Source organism: Portunus trituberculatus, chromosome 27, assembly GCF_017591435.1.
Source record: "Portunus trituberculatus isolate SZX2019 chromosome 27, ASM1759143v1, whole genome shotgun sequence".
In the NCBI taxonomy this organism is placed as follows: domain Eukaryota; kingdom Metazoa; phylum Arthropoda; class Malacostraca; order Decapoda; family Portunidae; genus Portunus; species Portunus trituberculatus.
The window spans coordinates 15752402-15772401 of record NC_059281.1 but is presented as its reverse complement, the minus strand read 5'-3'; the positions used below and the strand labels follow the sequence as shown (position 1 = coordinate 15772401).

Genomic DNA, 20000 nt, shown 5'->3' with positions numbered 1-20000 from the left:
TATTTATATTTTGTGTTGGATTGTTGCGACGAGGCGGAAGCAATCAGCAGGTGTGTGTGTGTGTGTGTGTGTGTGTGTGTGTGTGTGTGTGTGTGTGTGTGCCATGAGTGAGGTTGGCAAGTGGGACAGTAATAGGTAGAGGTAACAATTTCAACAACAAAACAACAACAGCAGCAGTAACAATTAGCACATAAAACTATGAGACAGACTACAACAACAATTCCATACATTTATAACAATTGGCACACGATATTAATAACAACACGAGGCGGCGATGAGGGGAATGGGTGAGGGGAAAGGGGGGTGTCATTTGTGATGAGTGGGGAGAGGGGAAAGCTGAGAGGAGGGAGAGGGAAATAATGACGATGGAGAAGACTTAAATAACTTCTCAAAATAACTTCTATCTCTTTGTACATTCTTTTACTGCTCAAAATACTATAAAGACGTGGATTAGAAAAGTCACACGGTACTAGTGCTAAAAAATATATTAGTATATCCTTTAAATAGAGAAAAAGTAATGTAGAAATAATGCTATCCTGCTTAAATAACCTCTCAAAACAACTTCTATCTCTCTTTACATTCCTTTCTTGCCCAAAATACCATAGAGACCCGGAATAGAAATGTCACACGGTACTGAAGCTTAAAGAAAATAACGATACATCCTTTGAATAATGAAGGAATAAGATTATCCTGCGTTAATAAAAATCCTACGTCCCCAAAAAAACTCCGCCGTGCCCTAAGGAGTCATTCATCCTAGCCTGAAAAGGAGACAAAGCCCAGGAACAAGAGAGTCCTTCATCCCTTTACAAGCTGTCCTCGCCTTACTTCATTAGCAACAGAAAACGCGATGATGCTGCACACGGCGCTCACCCACCCACCTAGCTCACTCACCACCCACCCAGCTCACCCACCCACGGCTCTCTATAGCTAGACAGTGCACTCAACCACCTACCCACCAATACACCCACACCCCACCCAGCCTCCCAGCCAGCCAGCACCGAGGACTAGAAACTGCTGCACGATTCCCTAACGGCGCGTGCATCTGCTGGTCTCGCTGGGGAATTAATTAAGGGAGAATGAAGTGACTTGTATTTCCTCACACTCCACTTGGCTTGATTTGTAATGTATTCCTCCGCCAGCCAGCCAGATTGCGCCGCGAAGCTGTTCCCTCACCGCGATCTTTGATGAGAGAGAGAGAGAGAGAGAGAGAGAGAGAGAGAGAGATAAAGTATGGTGGTTTAGTAATGTATCTTCCGCCATGCCATGTTGTTAAGTAGTTCATTCATATTCTTTGACGAGAGAGAGAGAGAGAGAGAGAGAGAGAGAGAGAGAGAGAGAGAGAGAGAGCGCTATTCTTCCACCATACCACATAGACTAGTTCCTTCAGCATCGTTTTTATGATGGAGGGAGGAAAAAGCACGAAGACACGTAAATTCTGAGGTCAAATGGTGAGATAATCAGGACCTTACCACGCCGTTTCCTCCGCCGCGTAAAGTAGTGCCCTTTACTCACGTTTTTAATTATTACAGGGATACGAAAGAGATAGAAAAGAGATACAAGAGATACATGAATGCTTAGATGGTAGGGTAGACAGTTAAGGCTTAGCAAAATAATTAATATGCTCCATAATGTATTCTTCCGCCAGACTGCGCCGTGAAGTAATGGAGGATAGGAGGAGAGGTAGTGGTGGAGGAGGAAGGAACAAGGAAGCTGAATAGTAATGACAGGGCAGTGAATTATAACCACGTAATGTATTCTTCCGCCATAGCGCACCGCAAAATAGTTTCCTTGTCCGTGTTTTTCAAGTAGAGGAAGGGAAGGAATGGGAAGGAAGGTGAGAGGAGATGGGAGGGAGAAAAATATGAAGAGGGAGTGATGAGATAGATGGAACTAAAGGGAAAATGGGAAAAAGGGAAGAGGGAGTGAGGTAGATGGAAGAATATTAATAAGGGAAGGAGGGAGATGGATTAAAGGGGAGTATGAGAGATAACATAAAAGGTAAGTGGAGAGAGGGAGGGAGGTGGAGGTAGATTAGAGAGAAGAGGAAGGCGTGAAGACGTGAGGGGAGTGAAATGAAGGCACTGGGAGCGAAGGAGTGAAGGGAAGGAGGTGAGGCGAGGCAGACTGGGATAGCGAGAAGTGGAAAAATCGCCCAAGGAAGAAAAATAAGCAAATGATACTGAAGTGGAGGTGGACCATACACACACACACACACACACACACACACACACAGTACTCCACCAGCACCTGCAGCCATGACTCTCCACAATTTCCCTTTGAATAACGTAGCACGGAGAACTTGTATAAAAAATGTTAATTATTTTAGGCAAATTTACGAACGTTGGACCCTTCGTCAGCTGGCCCCTTTACCCTCCACGTGGACCCGCCCCACACACCCACACACCACCACTTCCTCTACCCACACACCTACACACCCACACACCACTCCCTCCATCCACAGGTCCACACACCCACACACCAAACCCTCCATCCACAACCCCACACACCAATCCTCCACCCACACACCCACACACCACTCCCTCCACCCACACACCCACACACCACTCCCTCCACCACACCACACACCACTCCCTCCACCCACAGCCCCACACACCCACACCCACACCACTCCCTCCACATACAGCCCACACACCACTCCCTCCACCCACACACCCACACACCACTCCCTCCACCCACAGCCCCACACACCCACACACCCACACACCACTCCCTCCACCCACAGCCCCACACACCCACACACTACTTCCTCTACCCACACACCCACACCCTCCCACACACATCTCACGCCCCCAAATTAAAGGATGTTCCCTTCTGCTGCTCACCATTAATTAAACTTTTTCATTAAATTGGTCGTTTTTTTCCCTCTCTTCTCCCTTTTGAGGTGAAGGGAAGGAGAGTGCAAGGGAGATGAGATGAGAGCATGTCACCAGATGAATGGAGGAGGAAGGGCAGGAGAGTCAGAGAGAAAGTTAATAGTGGAGTTAGGAACAGAAGCCTCACTGACTGCAAAATGACATGATCCTTGGCGTGGTGGTGTAGTGGTGTGGTGTGGGGGTATAGAACGGGAGGCTGTGTGGTGTGGTGTGGTGTGGTGTGTAGTGGTGTTGTGTGGGGGTATAGAACGGGAGGCTGTGTGGTGTGGTGTGTAGTGTGGTGTGTGGTGTTGTGTGGTGGTGTGGTGTAGAGTGGTGTTTTGTGGTGTGGTGTGGTGTGGTGTGGTGTGGTTTTGTGGTTTTTTGTGGTGTGGTGTGGTGTTGTGTGGGGGTATAGAACGGGAGGTTGTGTGGTGTGGTGTGGTGTGGTTTGGTGTGGTGTGGTGTGGTGTGGTATGTGGTGTGCTGTGGTGTGTGGTGTGGTGTGCTGTGGTAAAGGATATGGAATGAAGGGTGTTACTAGAAATGGAGCGAGAGATAATAGGAGGAAATGAAAGAAGGAGACAAGGAATACAGTGTGGTGGTGTGGTGTTGTGTGGTGTTGTGTGGTGTTATTCTCCTTCTACCCTCTCTTTCTCTCCGCCTCGCTTCTCCCTTTTCTTCTCATTCTCCCCTTGTTTACCCATCTCTCTCTCTCTCTCTCTCTCTCTCTCTCTCTCTCTCTCTCTCTCTCTCTCTCTCTCTCTCATCCCCTTTCTCCTCCCCTTCCCCTTGTTTACTTTTCTCAAAACACCTCCCATCCCCTCTATGTTCCTCTCCCTCACTCTCTTTTTCTCCAATGGCCAGTTTTTGTCTCCATTCCCCTTTCTTTACCTCCATCCTCCCTCCTTCATTATCTTCTTCCTTTTCTTTCCTCTCTTACTTTCCTCTTCTTTTTACCTACTCTCTCTCTCTCTCTCTCTCTCTCTCTCTCCCTCTCTCTCTCTCTCTCACAGTCACGAATCTGCCTCGAGCACCAGAATACCACAACTTCAGCAGCTGACTTTGCTTATATAGTTACTGCAGTGTGAGGAACGAATGGAACTCAGACAACAGCAAAATAAGCAACAACAATACCACTTCCACCACCACCACCACCACCACCACCACACTAACGAACAAGAAAAGCTCAGATCGCGGGTCAAGTTTACAAATAGTTGATGCTTTTTAAGAGGCGCTGGGTGGTGACTGAGGTTGTTAAGTGCTTGTGGTGTGTGTGTGTGTGTGTGTGTGTGTGTGTGTGTGGGTGGGTGTGTGTGTGCTTTGGGTGTACTTGGGTGTGTATTGAGTGTTTGAGTGTGGTTTGGGTGTGCTTTGAGTGTATTTGACTGTGTTTGCGGATGTTTTGGGTATATTTGAGTGCATTTTGGTGTATTTCGGTGTGTTCTGGGTGTATTTGAGTGCATTTGGGTGTGCTTTGGGTTTGTTTGATTGCATTTGGTGTGCATTGGGTGTTCATGGTTGTGCTTTGAGTGTTTGGGTGTGTTTTGGTGTGCTTAAGATGTGTTTGAATGTGTTTTGAGTGTGTTTTAATGTGTTTTGGGAGAGAGAGAGAGAGAGAGAGAGAGAGAGAGAGAGAGAGAGGATAAAGGAAGTAATAACAAGCAAGTGGAGAATAGGAGAGAGACAATAGACAATAGCAGAAGAGGGAAAATAAATAAAGAAGGAGAGAGGAAGGGAGGAAGAAAGGTAGAGAATACTACTACTACTACTACTACTACTACTACTACTACTCTACTGCTACTACTACTACTACTACTACTACTACTACTACTACTACTACTACTACTACTACTACTACTACTACTACTACTACTACTACTACTACTACTACTACTACTACTACTACTACTACTACTCACTATTCAAATGGCTTGTCCTTTCACTCCACATATCCATAATTCAACCAAAGGAAAAAAGAAAAAAACCCTCACTGGTCTTATTTTTTTTCATTTTCCTCTTTTTCCCCTCAAATTAAGCTTGCGTCAGAAAAGGGGAGAGAGAGAGACGAGGAAATATTGGTTTAAATCCCTTTTTCTTTTTTTTCTTTTTTATTCTCCTCTCCCTCTTCCTTTTCACTTCCTCGTCTTCTTCTTCCTCTTTCTTTTCTTCTGTTTTCTTTCTTCCTTTTCTTTATTCTCTCCTTCCTCGTTCCTATTTTTTCTCCTATTCGTTATTTACTTTTTTTTTCTATTTTCTCGTTTTCTTTTTTCACTTCTTGTTCTTGTTCTACTTTCGTTATTACTCCTCCTCCTCCTCCTCCTCCTCCTCCTCCTCCTCCTCCTCCTCCTCCTCCTCCTTACCTAGCGAGACACCTGAGAGAGGGAAGGAAATAGAACAAATGAAAGTGAAACGGGAGAGGAAAGGAGAGGAACAAGGCAGAAGGTCTCTCTCTCTCTCTCTCTCTCTCTCTCTCTCTCTCTCTCTCTCTCTCTCTCTCTCTCTCAACCGATGTCCCTCTTTGTCTTTCTGTTTGTCGACGTTCCTGTCATCTTTTGTGTGTGTGTGTGTGTGTGTGTGTGTGTGTGTGTGTGTGTGTGTGTGTGTGTGTGTGTGTGTGTGTGTGTGTGTGTGTGCGCGTGCGTGCTCGTGTGTGTGTACTTTGTTTCATATTCTGTGTCAGTTTTTATGTCGATATCTCTCTCTCTCTCTCTCTCTCTCTCTCTCTCTCTCTCTCTCTCTCTCTCTCTCTCTCTCTCTGATGGAAAAAAAACTTAATTCGTAGCAGATCAGAAGCTTAAATCATAAAAAGGAATAAATGCAGGAAAAAAAGTCTAGTTTACCTGCAGCTCATCCTCTCTCCCTCTTTCCTTCTCTCCCTCTCTCCCTCTCTCCCTCTCTTCCTCTCTCCCTCTCGCCTCCTCATTAACTCGACTACAGGTAAGGAATAAATCTGCGCTAATCTCAGACTTCACTACTTACTGCATTACTCCTCAGCGCCTCATTATTTTTGCCGTGGTACATACAGTGGAACCAGGAGCGCTTTGGGGTCTCAGGCGTCTCCAAGCGCACGGGTTCGAATCCTGATGCTGGTCGGAGTGTAGGTAGGGGCTTCCTTCCTCGCGGTAATGGTTCCTTTAACGGGTGGATTTTCAGATAGGATGTCTTCTTTAGCTCTTAAATTCCCGTGTAAAGTCCATGTGGTATAGAGAAAGAAGAGGTCACAGAGATGATCAGTCGTGTGTTTTCTGTATTGGTTTTCCTTAATTCACGTTAACTCCTTGAGCAGCATGACGCGTTTCCATATTCATTCTATTCATTCTGCTTACTATTTGGTGATTTTATGCAGCTTCAGAAACTTGTGTGGGGGATTAAAATAGTGAAGACTGTGACCATTAATCTTCTTCCTCCATAGACCCTTACTAGTGTCAATAATATGGTCTAGTCGTACACAAATCTCAAAAATGTGTCCCAGTACGGGGTTAAACTGTCGCTACTCTCATGGAAACGCGCCTCACAATCCACAGCTTCCACGAGAGCCTGCAGTCGAGATAAGACGCTAAATGGGTGGTGAAACCGCCTGGTGTGTCAGTGAGTGTGGCCCCGAGGCGCGTGTTCTTGCCTGGCAGAAATTAGGCCGTGCATTTCCCTAGGCGTGTGTCTCGTACAGATTACACGTGAGGAGGGACGCGCTGCCTGTGTCGGTGCATGGATGGCCTTCGGATAATTATCGCCCCGCAAGATTCATCGCTTCCGGCGTCTTTGGAAATTAGTTGGAAGCGAGCGAGACAGTCTGGAAAAATAATGAAGGATGGCTGTGTGCTGGTGGGGGGTGAGGGACAGGGGGGATCTTGATAGGGGAGGGAACTCAGACGCCGCATCAGGACACCGCAAGACTGTGTTCATCTTTTTGAAGAGAACTTGATTGCACCACGTTCCACACACAATACCACCTATCCACACCCACGCACCCACACACACACACATATTTTGGTGCAGTCATGTGATTCAATATGTTGCATTTCGTTGCTTTTATGAATGTTTAAAGGCTTTCCTTTCAGTCATACTGATGTGTTTCTGTTCTTTCTTTCCAGGTAGCGGTGGTGTTGCATTGCGTGGTGTTGCGGGCCGCGCAGAGAGGGTGTCGAGGCGCGGCGAGGTGTGGGCATCCTCAGGGGGTGGTGAGGAAACTCGTGTTAGTGATTGATGACCCAAAGTGTTGCGTGTGCGATAGTCGAGGCGCCGCAGACACGCAGTAGGAGAGGCTGGGCGTGCTGATGAGCGTGTGGGTGGTGTGTGTCTTGGCCGCCGCGCGTCCATGGTGATAAGACGGCGCCGCGCTGCTCGCCTCGACGACGAGCGCAGTTGACGGCTTGTGCGGGCGGCGAGGCGGAGGCAGCAAGCAGGGCGGCGTCAGCAGGAGGCATGGAGCTGGTGACGGGGCGGGGCGGGGCGCGGCGTGGACGGGCGGTGGTGGGGCTGGATGTGGTGAGCCACACGCTGCCCCGCTCTTACCGCGCCCCCGCCAGCCGCCCCTGCTGCCCGCCGCCCGCCACCCCGCCACCCGTCCAGCCCAGGGACGACATGTGCAGCGAGCCAGGCTGCCCCGGCTGCCACCCCGACCTGTGCTCCGGGGACCCCAACCTCCACTGTAGCGCCTTCTCGCCCTACTCCGCCCACCAGCGCCCCGCGACGCCTCCTGGGGACTGGGGGGAGGAAGATGTGGGGGAATGCCTCTCCTGTAGTTACGCGGCGCCGCCCCCCTGTGCCTGCCCCGACCCCAGCTGCCGGGGCACCAGCGAGCCGCCCCCGCCCTGCCCTTGGGACTACTGCCCGCCCCGCCAGGAGGCCCCGGTCCACTCCCACGCCGCCCACGAGGTTCACCCCACCCATGACCTGTACAGGGGGCGGGCCTCCTCAGACTGTTCGGTGAGTACTGCTAGTCTGTGTGTGTGTGTGTGTGTGTGTGTGTGTGTGTGTGTGTGTGTGTGTGTGTGTGTGTGTGTGTGTGTGTGTGTGGTGAGGCTCACCGTGTTTTTCAAGCTGATGGCTCTATTGTAGCTTAGCATCACATGCACAGTGTGGAACAGTTCAGTATGAATGGCATATCAGCGAATAATTAAATAGTATAAACTACGGTATAGATGAAATGGTCACAGTCGCCGCTGCCGCTGCCTCGCCGCGCCTCGCCGCGCCTCGCCTCGCGTCACCGAGCCCTTCTACTAAACCTTGTTAAAAAGTAAGACCACGAATACTAAACGTTTAAGAGAAGTGGCCATGAATAAAGCAAAATACGAGAGCTTGTTGAACCACTCAGTCACTCTCCTCTAACGCGTGTCTTTGATGGTGAAACTCTAAATTCATACCAGACCTCTTCATTAAATTCGAGAAGCCACATCACTGAAAGGCTTAATAGTGAAGCGTGTGTGTCAGCCCCGTCACGGCTCTCGTCAAGGAGTGAGCGGCGAGGTGACGGGGCACCCTGCAACCCACCCGGCAAGGCACGCAAGGCCAGGTGTGGGCGGCGGCAGTGGTGGTGGTGGTAGAGGTGGAGGTGGCAGTGGCGGCGGCAGGTGTATCGACGGAAGTGATGCCTGAAATAGAATTAATTAATCACATACATGACGTGCGGGCCAAAGAGAGAGAGAGAGAGAGAGAGAGAGAGAGAGAGAGAGAGAGAGAGAGAGAGAGAGAGAGAGAGAGAGAGAGAGAGAGAGAGAGATTCCCAATGTTCCAAGCAGTGAATGGACGAGGATGAATAGACAAAGCATCTGCTGACGAAGAGTGATGGAGAGACCATGTGCGTACAGCAAGAGAAAAGAAAAAAAGGTCTTTAAAGTATAGAAAGTCATCCAGGCGAGCAGCAGCAGCCTTGGTATCTGAGTGGGCGGCGGCGCAGACTGCAGGAGGAAAGAAAGGGGAATATTCATGAGTGTATAACGACGCTCGGTAATGAGAGACGTATGGAGATGGGATAGGCCGGACGGAAATCAAATAATGTGCATTGCCGGTGTGGAGAAATGCAAACACACACACACACACACACACACACACACACACACACACACACACACACACACACACACACACACACACACACACACTATCATCATCATCATCCCTACATTCATAGTATATCCATCCTGTGACATATATGTATCAACACATCTCACCTCACCTCACCTCACATCACTTCACCTCACCTCACCTCACCTCATCACACCTAATTCCACCTAACCTAACCTCACCTCATCTCACCTAACCTCACCTCACCTCACCACACCTCACCTCACCTCACCTCACCTCACCTTAACTAACCTAACCTAACCTCATCTCACCACACCACACCACACCACACCACACCACACCTCACCTTACCTAACCTCACCTCCCGTCTAACCCCCCCAGCAGCTCCCAAAGTTACTGAGCTTGGAGGAGAGACTCAGCACCGCCCTGGGTCGCCCGCCGGACACCCACACCCACGCCCACGCCCACCCTTGCAACAACTCCCGCCTCAGCCTCAGCAGTTACACGCACCACGCTCCCCCATACGCCCATCACAACCACGTCTACGCCCACGAGGTTCCTCCGGCGGGGTCACGTCTCAGCAGGAGCCTAGAGGACCTGCCTAAGGACATCAAGGACCATATCCTGCGCTGCCAGTGTTCCTGTGACCACATGGGATACGGGAACTATTCGGTGAGTCACGCTTATTGAGTCACGCTTGTTATATTGTGTCACGCTTGTTATGTTAAGTCATGTTTGTTGTGTTGTGTCAAGCTTACTGGGTCACGCTTGTTATACTGAGTCACGCTTGTTATATTGAGTCATGCTTGTTGTGTTGAGTCACGCTTGTTATATTGTGTCACGCTTGTTTTGTTAAGTCATGTTTGTTGTGCTGTGTCAAGCTTACTGGGTCACGCTTGTTATACTGAGTCACGCTTGTTATATTGAGTCATGCTTGTTGTGTTGAGTCACGCTTGTTGTGTCAGGCTTGTTATGTTGAGTCACGCTTGTTGAGTCACGCTTATTGGGTCACGCTTGTTAAATTAAGTCACGTTCGTTATGTTGTGTCAAGCTTGTTGAATCACGCTCATTGGGTCACCCTTGTTATGTTGTGTCACGCTTGTTATATTAAGTCACGCTTGTTGGGTCACGCTTGTTGGCTCACGCTTGTTATGTTGTGTCACGCTTGTTGGCTCACGCTTGTTATGTTGTGTCACGCTTGTTATGCTGTGTCACGCTTGTTGGGTCACGTTTGTTATGTTGGATGTGGCTTGCTGCGTGTGGCTTGTGGATTTATATTGTGGACTGTTGTTGGTGGACTGAACTTGTGGACTTTGACGGTGGTTGTGTAGATTTGCATACGGAGCTTGTGGATGTGGCTGTAGCTTATGGGACGAATGAACTGGTGGACTGTGGCTGGTGGATTGAGAGTCATGGGTCGGTGGATAAAGAGTCATGGATTGGTGGATTGAAAGTCATGGATTGGTGGATTGAGTCATGGATTGGTGGATAAAGAGTCTTGGATTGGTGTATTAAAAGTCATGGATTGGTGGATTGAAAGTCATGGATTAGTGATGGATTAAGAATCATGGTGCCTGGTGGATTGAGAGTCATTGGTGAATTAAGAATCATGGTGGATGGTGGATTGAAGTCATGGATTGGTGGATTAAGTCATGAATTGGTGGATTAAGTCATGAATTGGTGGATTAAGTCATGAATTGGTAGTGGATTAAAGTCATGGATTAGTGACACATCCATCCCTCATACAGTTCATTCTAAACTCTGAAATAGCTACGTGAATGGCTGAATGGACACATAATCTACAGGCAGAGCTATAGTGAGTTCGGGTTAATTTGGCGGCCGTGCTTCCCTCCCTTGTGACTGGTGGCTGGGCGGGTGGAGGAGGTGGATGGGTGGACGGGTGAGCTTAGTCCGCGTGACTGGATGCACGCCGCTGAGTGGAAGAGAACGTGAATGATCCATTTATTTGACCTGAATAGGGTGGAGAGAGAGAGAGAGAGAGAGAGAGAGAGAGAGAGAGAGAGAGAGAGAGAGAGAGAAACGAACGTATGAACGAAAAAAAATGTAGATTGAGTAGAAGTGGCGTTATGAGAGAGAGAGAGAGAGAGAGAGAGAGAGAGAGAGAGAGAGAGAGAGAGAGAGAGAGAGAGATCTGAACCGTCACTGCACTACTGTCAAAATGAACTAACTCCCTTGTTTGTACCGTCCTCCGCTCAGAGCACCTCACTGCACCGCATCCCTGGACTCAGCAACGGGTGTTCCTCGCTCAGCACCAAGAACAGCAGCCGCGAGGACGTGTCTCAGGACCTCACGCAGCTCAGCGACTCACACAAAGGTAAGCTGGCCACTCCATTCAAGATTTTTTCCTTTGGTTTCTAAGTATATGTTGTCTCGTCTCTACCACTTTGAGCTCGCGACTCCTGCCTCGTGTCTCCGTTTTCATTTTGTGTGTGTTCAGCTTAAAGGATTCGAGATGAGAGGATTGAATGAAAGGGTGTAGGGATGGAGGAAGCGCTCTTATGCTCCAGTGTCGTAAGGATGCGTTGGGAGCAGTGGCAGGTGTTTGGATTTCTTTGCCGTGTCATTACTGCCATCCGTGGGTTAAACGCTGGCGTGTGGCGCTGGGAGGGACTTGAAGATGTTTGTTGAATGTGATGAAAAAGTACGGCACATTGGAGCGTGAGTCTTGAATGCCAGACGGCGGGTTTCCTCGTGTATCATCATTTGTAGCGTTGTGAGGGTCTGGGAGATGTTTGCTGAATATAATGTAAGGAGGGATGATAAAGTGGAGTGTGTCTCGTGAATGATAGACGTTAATTCTCTCGTATATCTTGATTTCTATCCACGTGGCAGATTTGAAAATGTGTGGCAGAGCGAACTGTATGTGTGTGTGTGTGTGTGTGACAAATAAATACTTATGTTTCTTTTGGTGAGAAATCCCACAAGATATTATTGGTAAAATTTCGACAAAGTCTTCTTCGGAGGAAAGGCATTAAAGAGACTGTTTTACGAAACGTTTAATTATAGACTTATCCTTTCTTTATTAACCTACATAGCCATTTCTTCTCTAGACTAACCGTGCAAGAGAGAGAGAGAGAGAGAGAGAGAGAGAGAGAGAGAGAGAGAGAGAGAGAGAGAGAGAGAGAGAGAGAGAGAGAGAGAGAGAGAGAGAGAAGAAGTAATTTTGAAGGTCGCAAGAGAAGAGAAGTGAAATGTTTTGTGACTTTCTCAGCACACAAAGGCAGGAAGGAATCTTTCGCTGCAAATCTCGAGTCCCGCTAAGACGCGCTGGCAGAACTTTCCTTTAACGCTGCATTGAGCAAATTCTTCCCCCGGACATAGAATCTTTAGTATTTCCGTAAGTTGAGTAAGATTACGCCCCAAGAGCAATATCGCGGCGGCCCCCTGGTGAGAAGTATTGGAAGCTCGCCCCGGGGTTTGCTGTGTTGTGAAGCGTGGGATTCAAAACCTTAGAGTCAGTGAGTGTGAAGGTGTTGTGTAGTGTTTGTAGGAGTCACTGATAACATTACACTAACTTGATTTATCTATGTCATTATCTCCCTCCTCACTTTTAGATAAGGTTATGTTGCGATTTGATAGGTTAAGTTATGCTAACTTAACCTAAACAAGTTAGGTTAAGTAATGAAGTAGGTTAAGTTGCATCGGATTAAGTTGAAGTTATGTTAAATTGAGTTGCATTATGGTAGGTGAAGCTGCTTTGGTTTAGGTTAAAGACAAATGGTTAGGTTAGGTTAGTTTAAAATTATGTTAGTTTAAGTTGCATTAGGTTAGGTCAAAGAAAAGGGTTTGATTGAGATGCATTGGGTTAGTTTAGAATAAAGTTATATTCAGTTGCATTGGGTTAGAAGTAAGTTAGCTTAGATTAGGTTAAGTTGCATTGGATTAGGTAAGAAAAAAGTTAGATGAAGTTGCAATTGAATTAGGTTAGGTTACATTAGATTGAATAAAGAAGGAGTGTGAATTCTGAAGACCACAATATTAAGAACAGTCCACTTTATATTTTGTCTTCAGATTTCTCATTCAATTAAGTTAGGTGATGTTGCATTGAGTTAGGTCAGGTTACATTAGGTTAGATAGGGAAGGACACTGTAAATTCTGAAGACCACAATATCAAGAACCGTCAACTCTTCGTATATTTTGTCTGCAGATTTCTCGTTTTTTTTTTCCTATAAACAATCAACTTGTAAAGAGTTCAGAATCAAGGCTGAATCTGAAATCGATAGATAAATAGTGTATTGTTTGCGATATCTCTCTCTCTCTCTCTCTCTCTCTCTCTCTCTCTCTCTCTCTCTCTCTCTTTCAGACCACTTTTATACATTTTTTTGTTTATTTTCTCACCCCTGACCTTCCTTGCTTTGTTCGCGCGAGTCTATATAGAAAAAGTTGAGAGGTATGAAAAAAGAAAACGAGAGTCAAGGCGGCAGCTTTGGTCAACACGCCAACACCTTCTGGGTCTCGCTGGTCACGTGACACGGCAAGTATTCGTGTTTACGTGAAGAAAGAAAAAGAATAGGAAAGTAAAAGAGTTTGTATAAATGGACGTTTATCTCAGTATTATTTCTGTTGTTGTTGTTGTTGTTGTTGTTGTTGTTAAACTTTATACCTTGATCTCTTTGCCTGGTTGACTTTAATGTTTTGTTTTTATTAAAGTTTTTATTGGTCTTTTGGTTATTCTTAGTTTTGACTTTGATTTTCTTTTAAACTCTTTCAATACTGAGACGCATTTTTATCTGTCTTTTGAGTAGACGATTATATTGACACTAGGAAAAGGGTCTGTGGAGGTCAGAAGATTAATGGCCAGAGTCTTCACTATATCAACCCCACACATGAGTTTCTGAAGCTGTATAAAATCACCAAATAATAACCAACATGAATACAGAAAGGCGTCATTGTACTCAAGGGATTAGACTTTACTGTCAGAGAGGAAAAAAAAAAGCAGTAGAAAGAAACGAAACTTGAGGATATAACACATCTGATTCTAAATTTAATAACAAATAGCAGGTTTTAACTTACAAAAACTAGTAATGAAAGGAAAAGAGAAAAAGCAAGTCGATGGTTTAGTGTTGGCGGGAAAAAGAGCATGAAAAGGAAAGAAAAAGAGAGAAAAAGAGAAATGGCTTAACAGAAATAAGTCGAGGGTTTAATATTGGACGATGAAAAGAGCATGGTAAAAGAAAGAAAAAAGAATTAAAGAAAGAAGATAACTGGCTATAATAAGTCGACGGTTTAGTATTGAAAAATGAAAAAAAAACATGAAAAGGAAAGAAAAAGGGAAGGAAAAGAATTAGATATAAAAAAACAAGTCGAAAGTTTAATATTGGAGGATGAAAAGAGCTTGAAAAAGAAAGAAAAATGATAAGAGGGCGAAGAAAAATGGAAGCTCACGACGATTTAGTTTTAGAGAATGAAAAAAAAAACATTAACAAGAAAAGAAAAGATAGAAAAAAAGGAGAACTGGCTATAATGAAACAAGTCGAAGGTTTAATATTAAAGGAGGAAAACAGCATATAAAAGAAAGGAAAAAGATAAAAGAAGGAAGAGAAATGGAGAGAGGATGAAAAGAGGATGGAAAAAAAAGTAATAAAGTAAGAGAAAGAAGCTTATAAAGAATTAAGTCGAGGGTTTAATATAGGAGGATGGAAAGAGCGTAAAAAAGACAAGAAAAGAGTAAGAAGAGAAAGAGAAATTGGTTGAGGATGCAAGAGTAGGACAAAACAACACAACGGCCTGAAATTAATCGTGAAATAGAAAAAAAAAAATGAAAAGAACCACGGACACACGCAGGAGAAATATTAATGGAAGTCGACGGAATAAATCTGCAGAAATAGGGTTGAGGTATTCACGCGTGAAAAAAAAAGAAAAAAAAAGAGAAACTTGCTGAAAAGAAAATAAATAAATCCATGCCAATATCCGGTGTTGTGAAAAAAAAAGAAAAACTTAACTTCCCCTTCCAAAAAAGAAAGAAAGGAAAATAAAAAAGCAGATTCAAAAAGGGAAAACAAAACAGAGGCATTGCAAAGAGAGACTGAAAAAGAATGAAATAAAACGTTGGCAATAGGAATAACACAAAAAATGAAACAATATGAGACTTTGAATGGAAAGGAGAAAGATGAAAAAGAAAATGCTCAGATGAAAACAAAACATGAAATAAACAAAAGGAAACATGTGCGTATGGGGAAAAAGGAAAAAAAAAAAAAATGAAAAATAGAGGGAGGAGCTTGCAAAAAAAGTGTTGCCAATTCAGTGGGAGACCATATCAGTGTTACCAGCGGCCAGGGACATTATTTTTAGTGCATTTTTTTAAAGATAGATTTAAAAGATAGATTTTGAAAGATAAATTTTAAAAGATAGATATTTTAAGAAGATAGATTGTCATTATATTACTGTTATCTTGTTATTTCTATATTTATTCTGTTCTTTTCTTCTATTCTGTCTACGTAACAACAACAGTACAGTGGAACCATGCGTGCTTTGGGATCCGAGGGGTCTCCAAGCGCACGGGTTCGAATCCTGTCCACGGTCCGAGTGTAGGTTGGGCTTCCTCACTCGGGGCAACGGTTTCCTAGCGGGTGGGCTTTGAGATAGGGGGTACCCAAAAAGTATCCCCTTTAGCCCAGAAATTCCCGTGAAAAGCCCACATGGTATAAATAAAACAACAACAACAACAACAACAATTTCATGGTATTAAGGTCCATATTTAGAAACGCTTTGCTCTCTCAACACGACTATTTTTTCGAGGTCACAGAGATGACTGGCGGGTTTTCAAGAGTTTTTTGCACAATTAATGATGCAAAAGTCTTGTCACCCTGCCTCTAAAACCGTAAAAACACCTAAAAAACGCTTTACTCTTCCTTCACGACTGTTTTCCAATGCCATAAAGATGATTAGCAGAGTTTTCAAGAGTGTTTCTCCAGTTAATAATGGAGAAATCTTGCCAGTCTGCCTCTAGAACCGTAAAAACAAATGAAAAACGCTTAGTTCTCTCATCACTAGTTCCCAAGGCCACAGAGATAATTAGCAGAGTTTTCAAGAGTGTTTCTACAATTAATAATGGAGAAATCTTGTCAGTCTGCCTCTAGAACCGTAAAAACACCTTTAAAAAAAACACTTGTATAAATTTAAGTAAAGCCTTTTGAAACAGTGGAGGTGAAACAGAGAAGTGTTTGAGAATACGAGCTTTGTGATGGTGAGCTGGTGAGGTTTGTAGTAATTGTAACTTGCTGAGATTGGGGAAGGAAAAATTTTGGGTGGTGACAGAATTAGGCTGGGAGATTTATGTGGTGGTGGTGGTGGTGGTGGTGGTGATAGTGGTGGTGGTGGTGATAGTGGTGGTGGTGGTGGTCGCCAACACCTGACAGACTTCTCGAATTAATTTCCAAACACTCACCTGATTTATTGAAGGCTAGAGAGAGAGAGAGAGAGAGAGAGAGAGGGTGGGGAGGTAGAGGCAAAAAGGAAAGGAGAGAAGTGATATGTGGTTTGTACGTGTCTCATTTCTCTCTCTCTCTCTCTCTCTCTCTCTCTCTCTCTCTCTCTCTCTCTCTCTCTCTCTCTCTCTCTCTCTCTCTCCTCCTCCTCCTCCTCCTCCTCCTCCTCCTCCTCCTCCTCCTCCTCCTCCTCCTCCTCCTCCTCCTCCTCCTCCTCCTCCTCCTCCTAGATCCACTTCACGTCGAGGCATCAAACACATCCTATACATGTCACTTACCACCCCCTCCTCCTCCTCCTTCAGGTAATTGAGGGAAACGTGTTGGCACTTCCATGTTGGTGCCTCCTCTTTGACGCCCTTGGAGGAATCAAAGCCACACCTCCTCATCAGCGCCCTTCTTGATCCTTCTCCTCCTCCTCCTCCTCCTCCTCTCTTCCTTGAAAGCAACACCATATATTACTATACATAATTGCTCACCACAACCACACCACCACAACCACCACCTTTGCATTGGCGGTGTGGAGGGAAGTGGAGGAGGAAGTGGAGGAGGAGGCGGAGGAGGAAATGGAAGAGGAGGTGGAGGGTGGATAATAAACAACACAAAGTAATTGAACTTCCCTTACGTGTCATATTCTGGTCTGTATTCTGAAACACTTTGCTCTCTCCCCATCGCTGCTTTCCAAAGGCTCCAGTTCAAGATATTCGGGTTTTTACGAGGGTTTTTATGGATTGGTAAGATTTCTAATTTCTTAATAGGAGAAACTGTCTTAAAAACTCAGCTAATTGTCTCTGTGGTCTTGGAAAATTGTCGCGGTGAGAGAATGAAGCATTTTTAAGAGTGTTTTTATGGTCCTGGTGATGGATTGGCAAGATTTCTAGATTATTGAAAGAAGAAAGTGTCTTGAAAACTTGGCCAGTTGTCTCTGTGGCCTTGGAAAATTGTCATAGTGAGAGGAAGGCGTTTCTGAGTACGGGGGTCTGTCTTGCACTCATCTCGCCACGTTTCCACCGCCACTAACATAGCATTACCATTACCATCTCGTCCACGCCACACTGCAGCGCTTGTCATGCATAATGTTGGATGCGTCAGGACACTGGTCGCTCTTACCCTCCTCACCTCCTCTTGTCCTTGCTCTCGCCCTCTCTCTCTCCCTTCACTCAAGATAGGTGACAGACTGACAGCCCTGTAAATAAACTGACACTGGTACATGAGTCTCTTTCCCAGTGTTGAGAAGGAAGCAGGATGAGGAGAGGAGATATAAAAGATATGTGTATGAAAATGAGTGAGGTGTGTAGAAGAATTAGAATGAGAGAGGTTAATGTGTGTAGGTGGAGTAAAGAGAAAGATATGTGTAGAAGGTGACGAAGATGGAAATAATAAGGAAAGATGTATATAAGAAGGAGAACAAAAGGAGGAAGAAAAGATATAAATGAAAGTAGACACACTTAAGAGAGAAATAGACAAAAAAAAGAAACAAGAATTCATAAAGAAATATAGAAAAAGGAGAGATAACAGAGAACAAACTGCATAGCGTATCAATAAGTAAAAGAGAAAAGGAAAAAGAAAAATATGTGAATAAGAATCTAAACACTTATAGGAGAAATAGATAAAATAAGAAGAATTCATTAAAAAAAAAGAAAAAGGGAGATATACCATAAAACAAACTGCATAGACTATCAAGAAGTAAAGATACGTATGAAAAAAGAAAGAGAGAAAAGGAAGAAGAAAAATATATAAATGGAAATATAAACACACTTGAAGGAGAAATAGATAAAATAACAAGAATTCATTAAGAAATCAAACAAAAGGAGAATTACTAGAAAACAAACTGCTTAAGTAAAGATACGTATAAAAAAAAAAAAGAAAGAGACGAAGAATCAGTATAAATGAGAGAAATATAAACATACCTAAAGAAAAAAAAAAGATAAAAAAACAAGAATTCATGAAAAAAAACACACAAAACAGAGAGATACAAACAAACTACACAGAGTATCATTAAGTAAACATACGTATAAAAAAGAAAGGAAGAAAATATAAACCTGAAGAATATAAACACACGTAAAGGAGAAATAGATTAAAAAAAAACAAGAATTCACTAAAAAAGCACAAAACAAGGAGGGATACCAGAAAACAGATCAATAATATTTGTATAAAAGAATAGATATGTACAAAAAGAAAAAGAATATAGAAATAGGAACAGAAACACTTTTAAAGGAGAAATAAAAAAAAAACAAGAATTCCTTAAAAAACACACAAAACAAGGAGAGATACAGGAGAACACACTACAGGGAGTATCTTCGCTGACCGACCCAGCGCTATTAGTAAATGACACGAAGGGGAACAGGGCAGAAGGGAAAAAGGAAGCTCTCGTCCCGCCTACCTTCTCCCTCAGGCAACCCACTAACAAGAAAGCAAAGGGGAAAGCCGAGGGGAAGTACAAGAGGGGATGTAGAGGTGGAAGCAGAGAAGTAGAGGGGAGGTAGAGGGGAGGTTCATCTCGTACTTGCTTCGTAGAATGGGAAAGTCGTATATTTTATTGATTGGATCAGGAACACTCGATTAAGGAGATGGAAAGACTTCATTAATGTGTTGAGAGGAAGGTCGTTAACCCCTTCAGTACTGAGACGCATTTTTTATCTTAGTTTTTGCGTGTGATTAGACGATTTTATTGACATTAGGAAGAGTCTATGGAGGTCAGAGGTTTATCGGTCAGAGTCTTCGCTATTCTAAGTTTCTGAAGCTTTGTAAAATCACCAAATATTAAGTAGAATGAATATGGAAATGCGTCCTGGTACTGAAGAGATAGAGGAGACAAAGACTGCAGTAATATATTTAGTGGAGTGTCCTTAAGCCTTTCAGTACTGGCTCGCATTTTTACCTTGAGTTTATGATTAGATTATTTTATTTGCATTAGGAAGAGTCTATGGAGGTCAGAAGTCTAATGGCTAGAGTCTTCACCATTCCAATCACCAGGTAAGTTTCTTTAGCTCTGTGAAATCACCAAATAGTAAATAGTATAATGGAAACGTGTCCTGGTACTGAAGGGGTTGAATTACAGAAACAAGAATAAAAGGAGGAAGGAAGAGAAAAAGAAGAAATGGATGAAAAAAAAGTATGGAAGGAAAATAGTAAAGGCAAAAAATAAAGATACGATATAAAAGAAGATAAAAAAAAAGGAAGCAAAGGGAGAAAAACGTTAAAAAGAACAATTGAATACATATCACCACTACCATATTGAAAAAGAAACTAAAATATCTAAGTCTCCCTAGATTATCCATCCTCCCGTTTTCTTTATCCTCCCTCTCGTTTTCTTTACTGCTCGTATCAACATCTTGCAGGGACGCCGAGACACACACACACACACACACACACACACACACACACACACACACACACACACACACACACACACACACACTCTCTCTCTCTCTCTGACCACAAAGACACGTTTTCTAGTGTTTTCAGGAGTAGAGAGAGAGAGAGAGAGAGAGAGAGAGAGAGAGAGAGAGAGAGAGAGAGAGAGAGAGAGAGAGAGTGGACGCCAATACTGCGGCCCCCACCAGAGATAAAAGCAAGAGGATTTCAACAAAGAAGCTACAATCGATATAATTCCTGAAGTGGTCTTTTTGCCTCTCCAGGGAAAGGAATTCAA

At 44.3% G+C, this 20000-nt stretch overlaps 1 protein-coding gene across 5 annotated transcripts in view; it reads left to right on the top strand.

Annotated features, from left to right (window-relative positions):
• Window positions 1-20000, top strand: part of LOC123509785 (dipeptidase 1-like) — a 216360-nt gene that overhangs the window by 70902 nt on the left and 125458 nt on the right. For 4 of the 5 annotated variants that reach the window (XR_006676283.1, XM_045264327.1, XM_045264328.1 and 1 more), the window contains 3 exons: window positions 6968-7802; window positions 9282-9572; window positions 11118-11235. Coding sequence is in view for 4 of the 5 variants with exons in the window: in XM_045264327.1 (XP_045120262.1) it covers window positions 7299-7802; window positions 9282-9572; window positions 11118-11235 (913 nt within the window). In the remaining variant the exon portion in view is untranslated. The remainder of the gene's footprint in view (window positions 1-6967; window positions 7803-9281; window positions 9573-11117; window positions 11236-20000) is intronic. The other variant, XM_045264329.1, reaches the window with a different exon arrangement.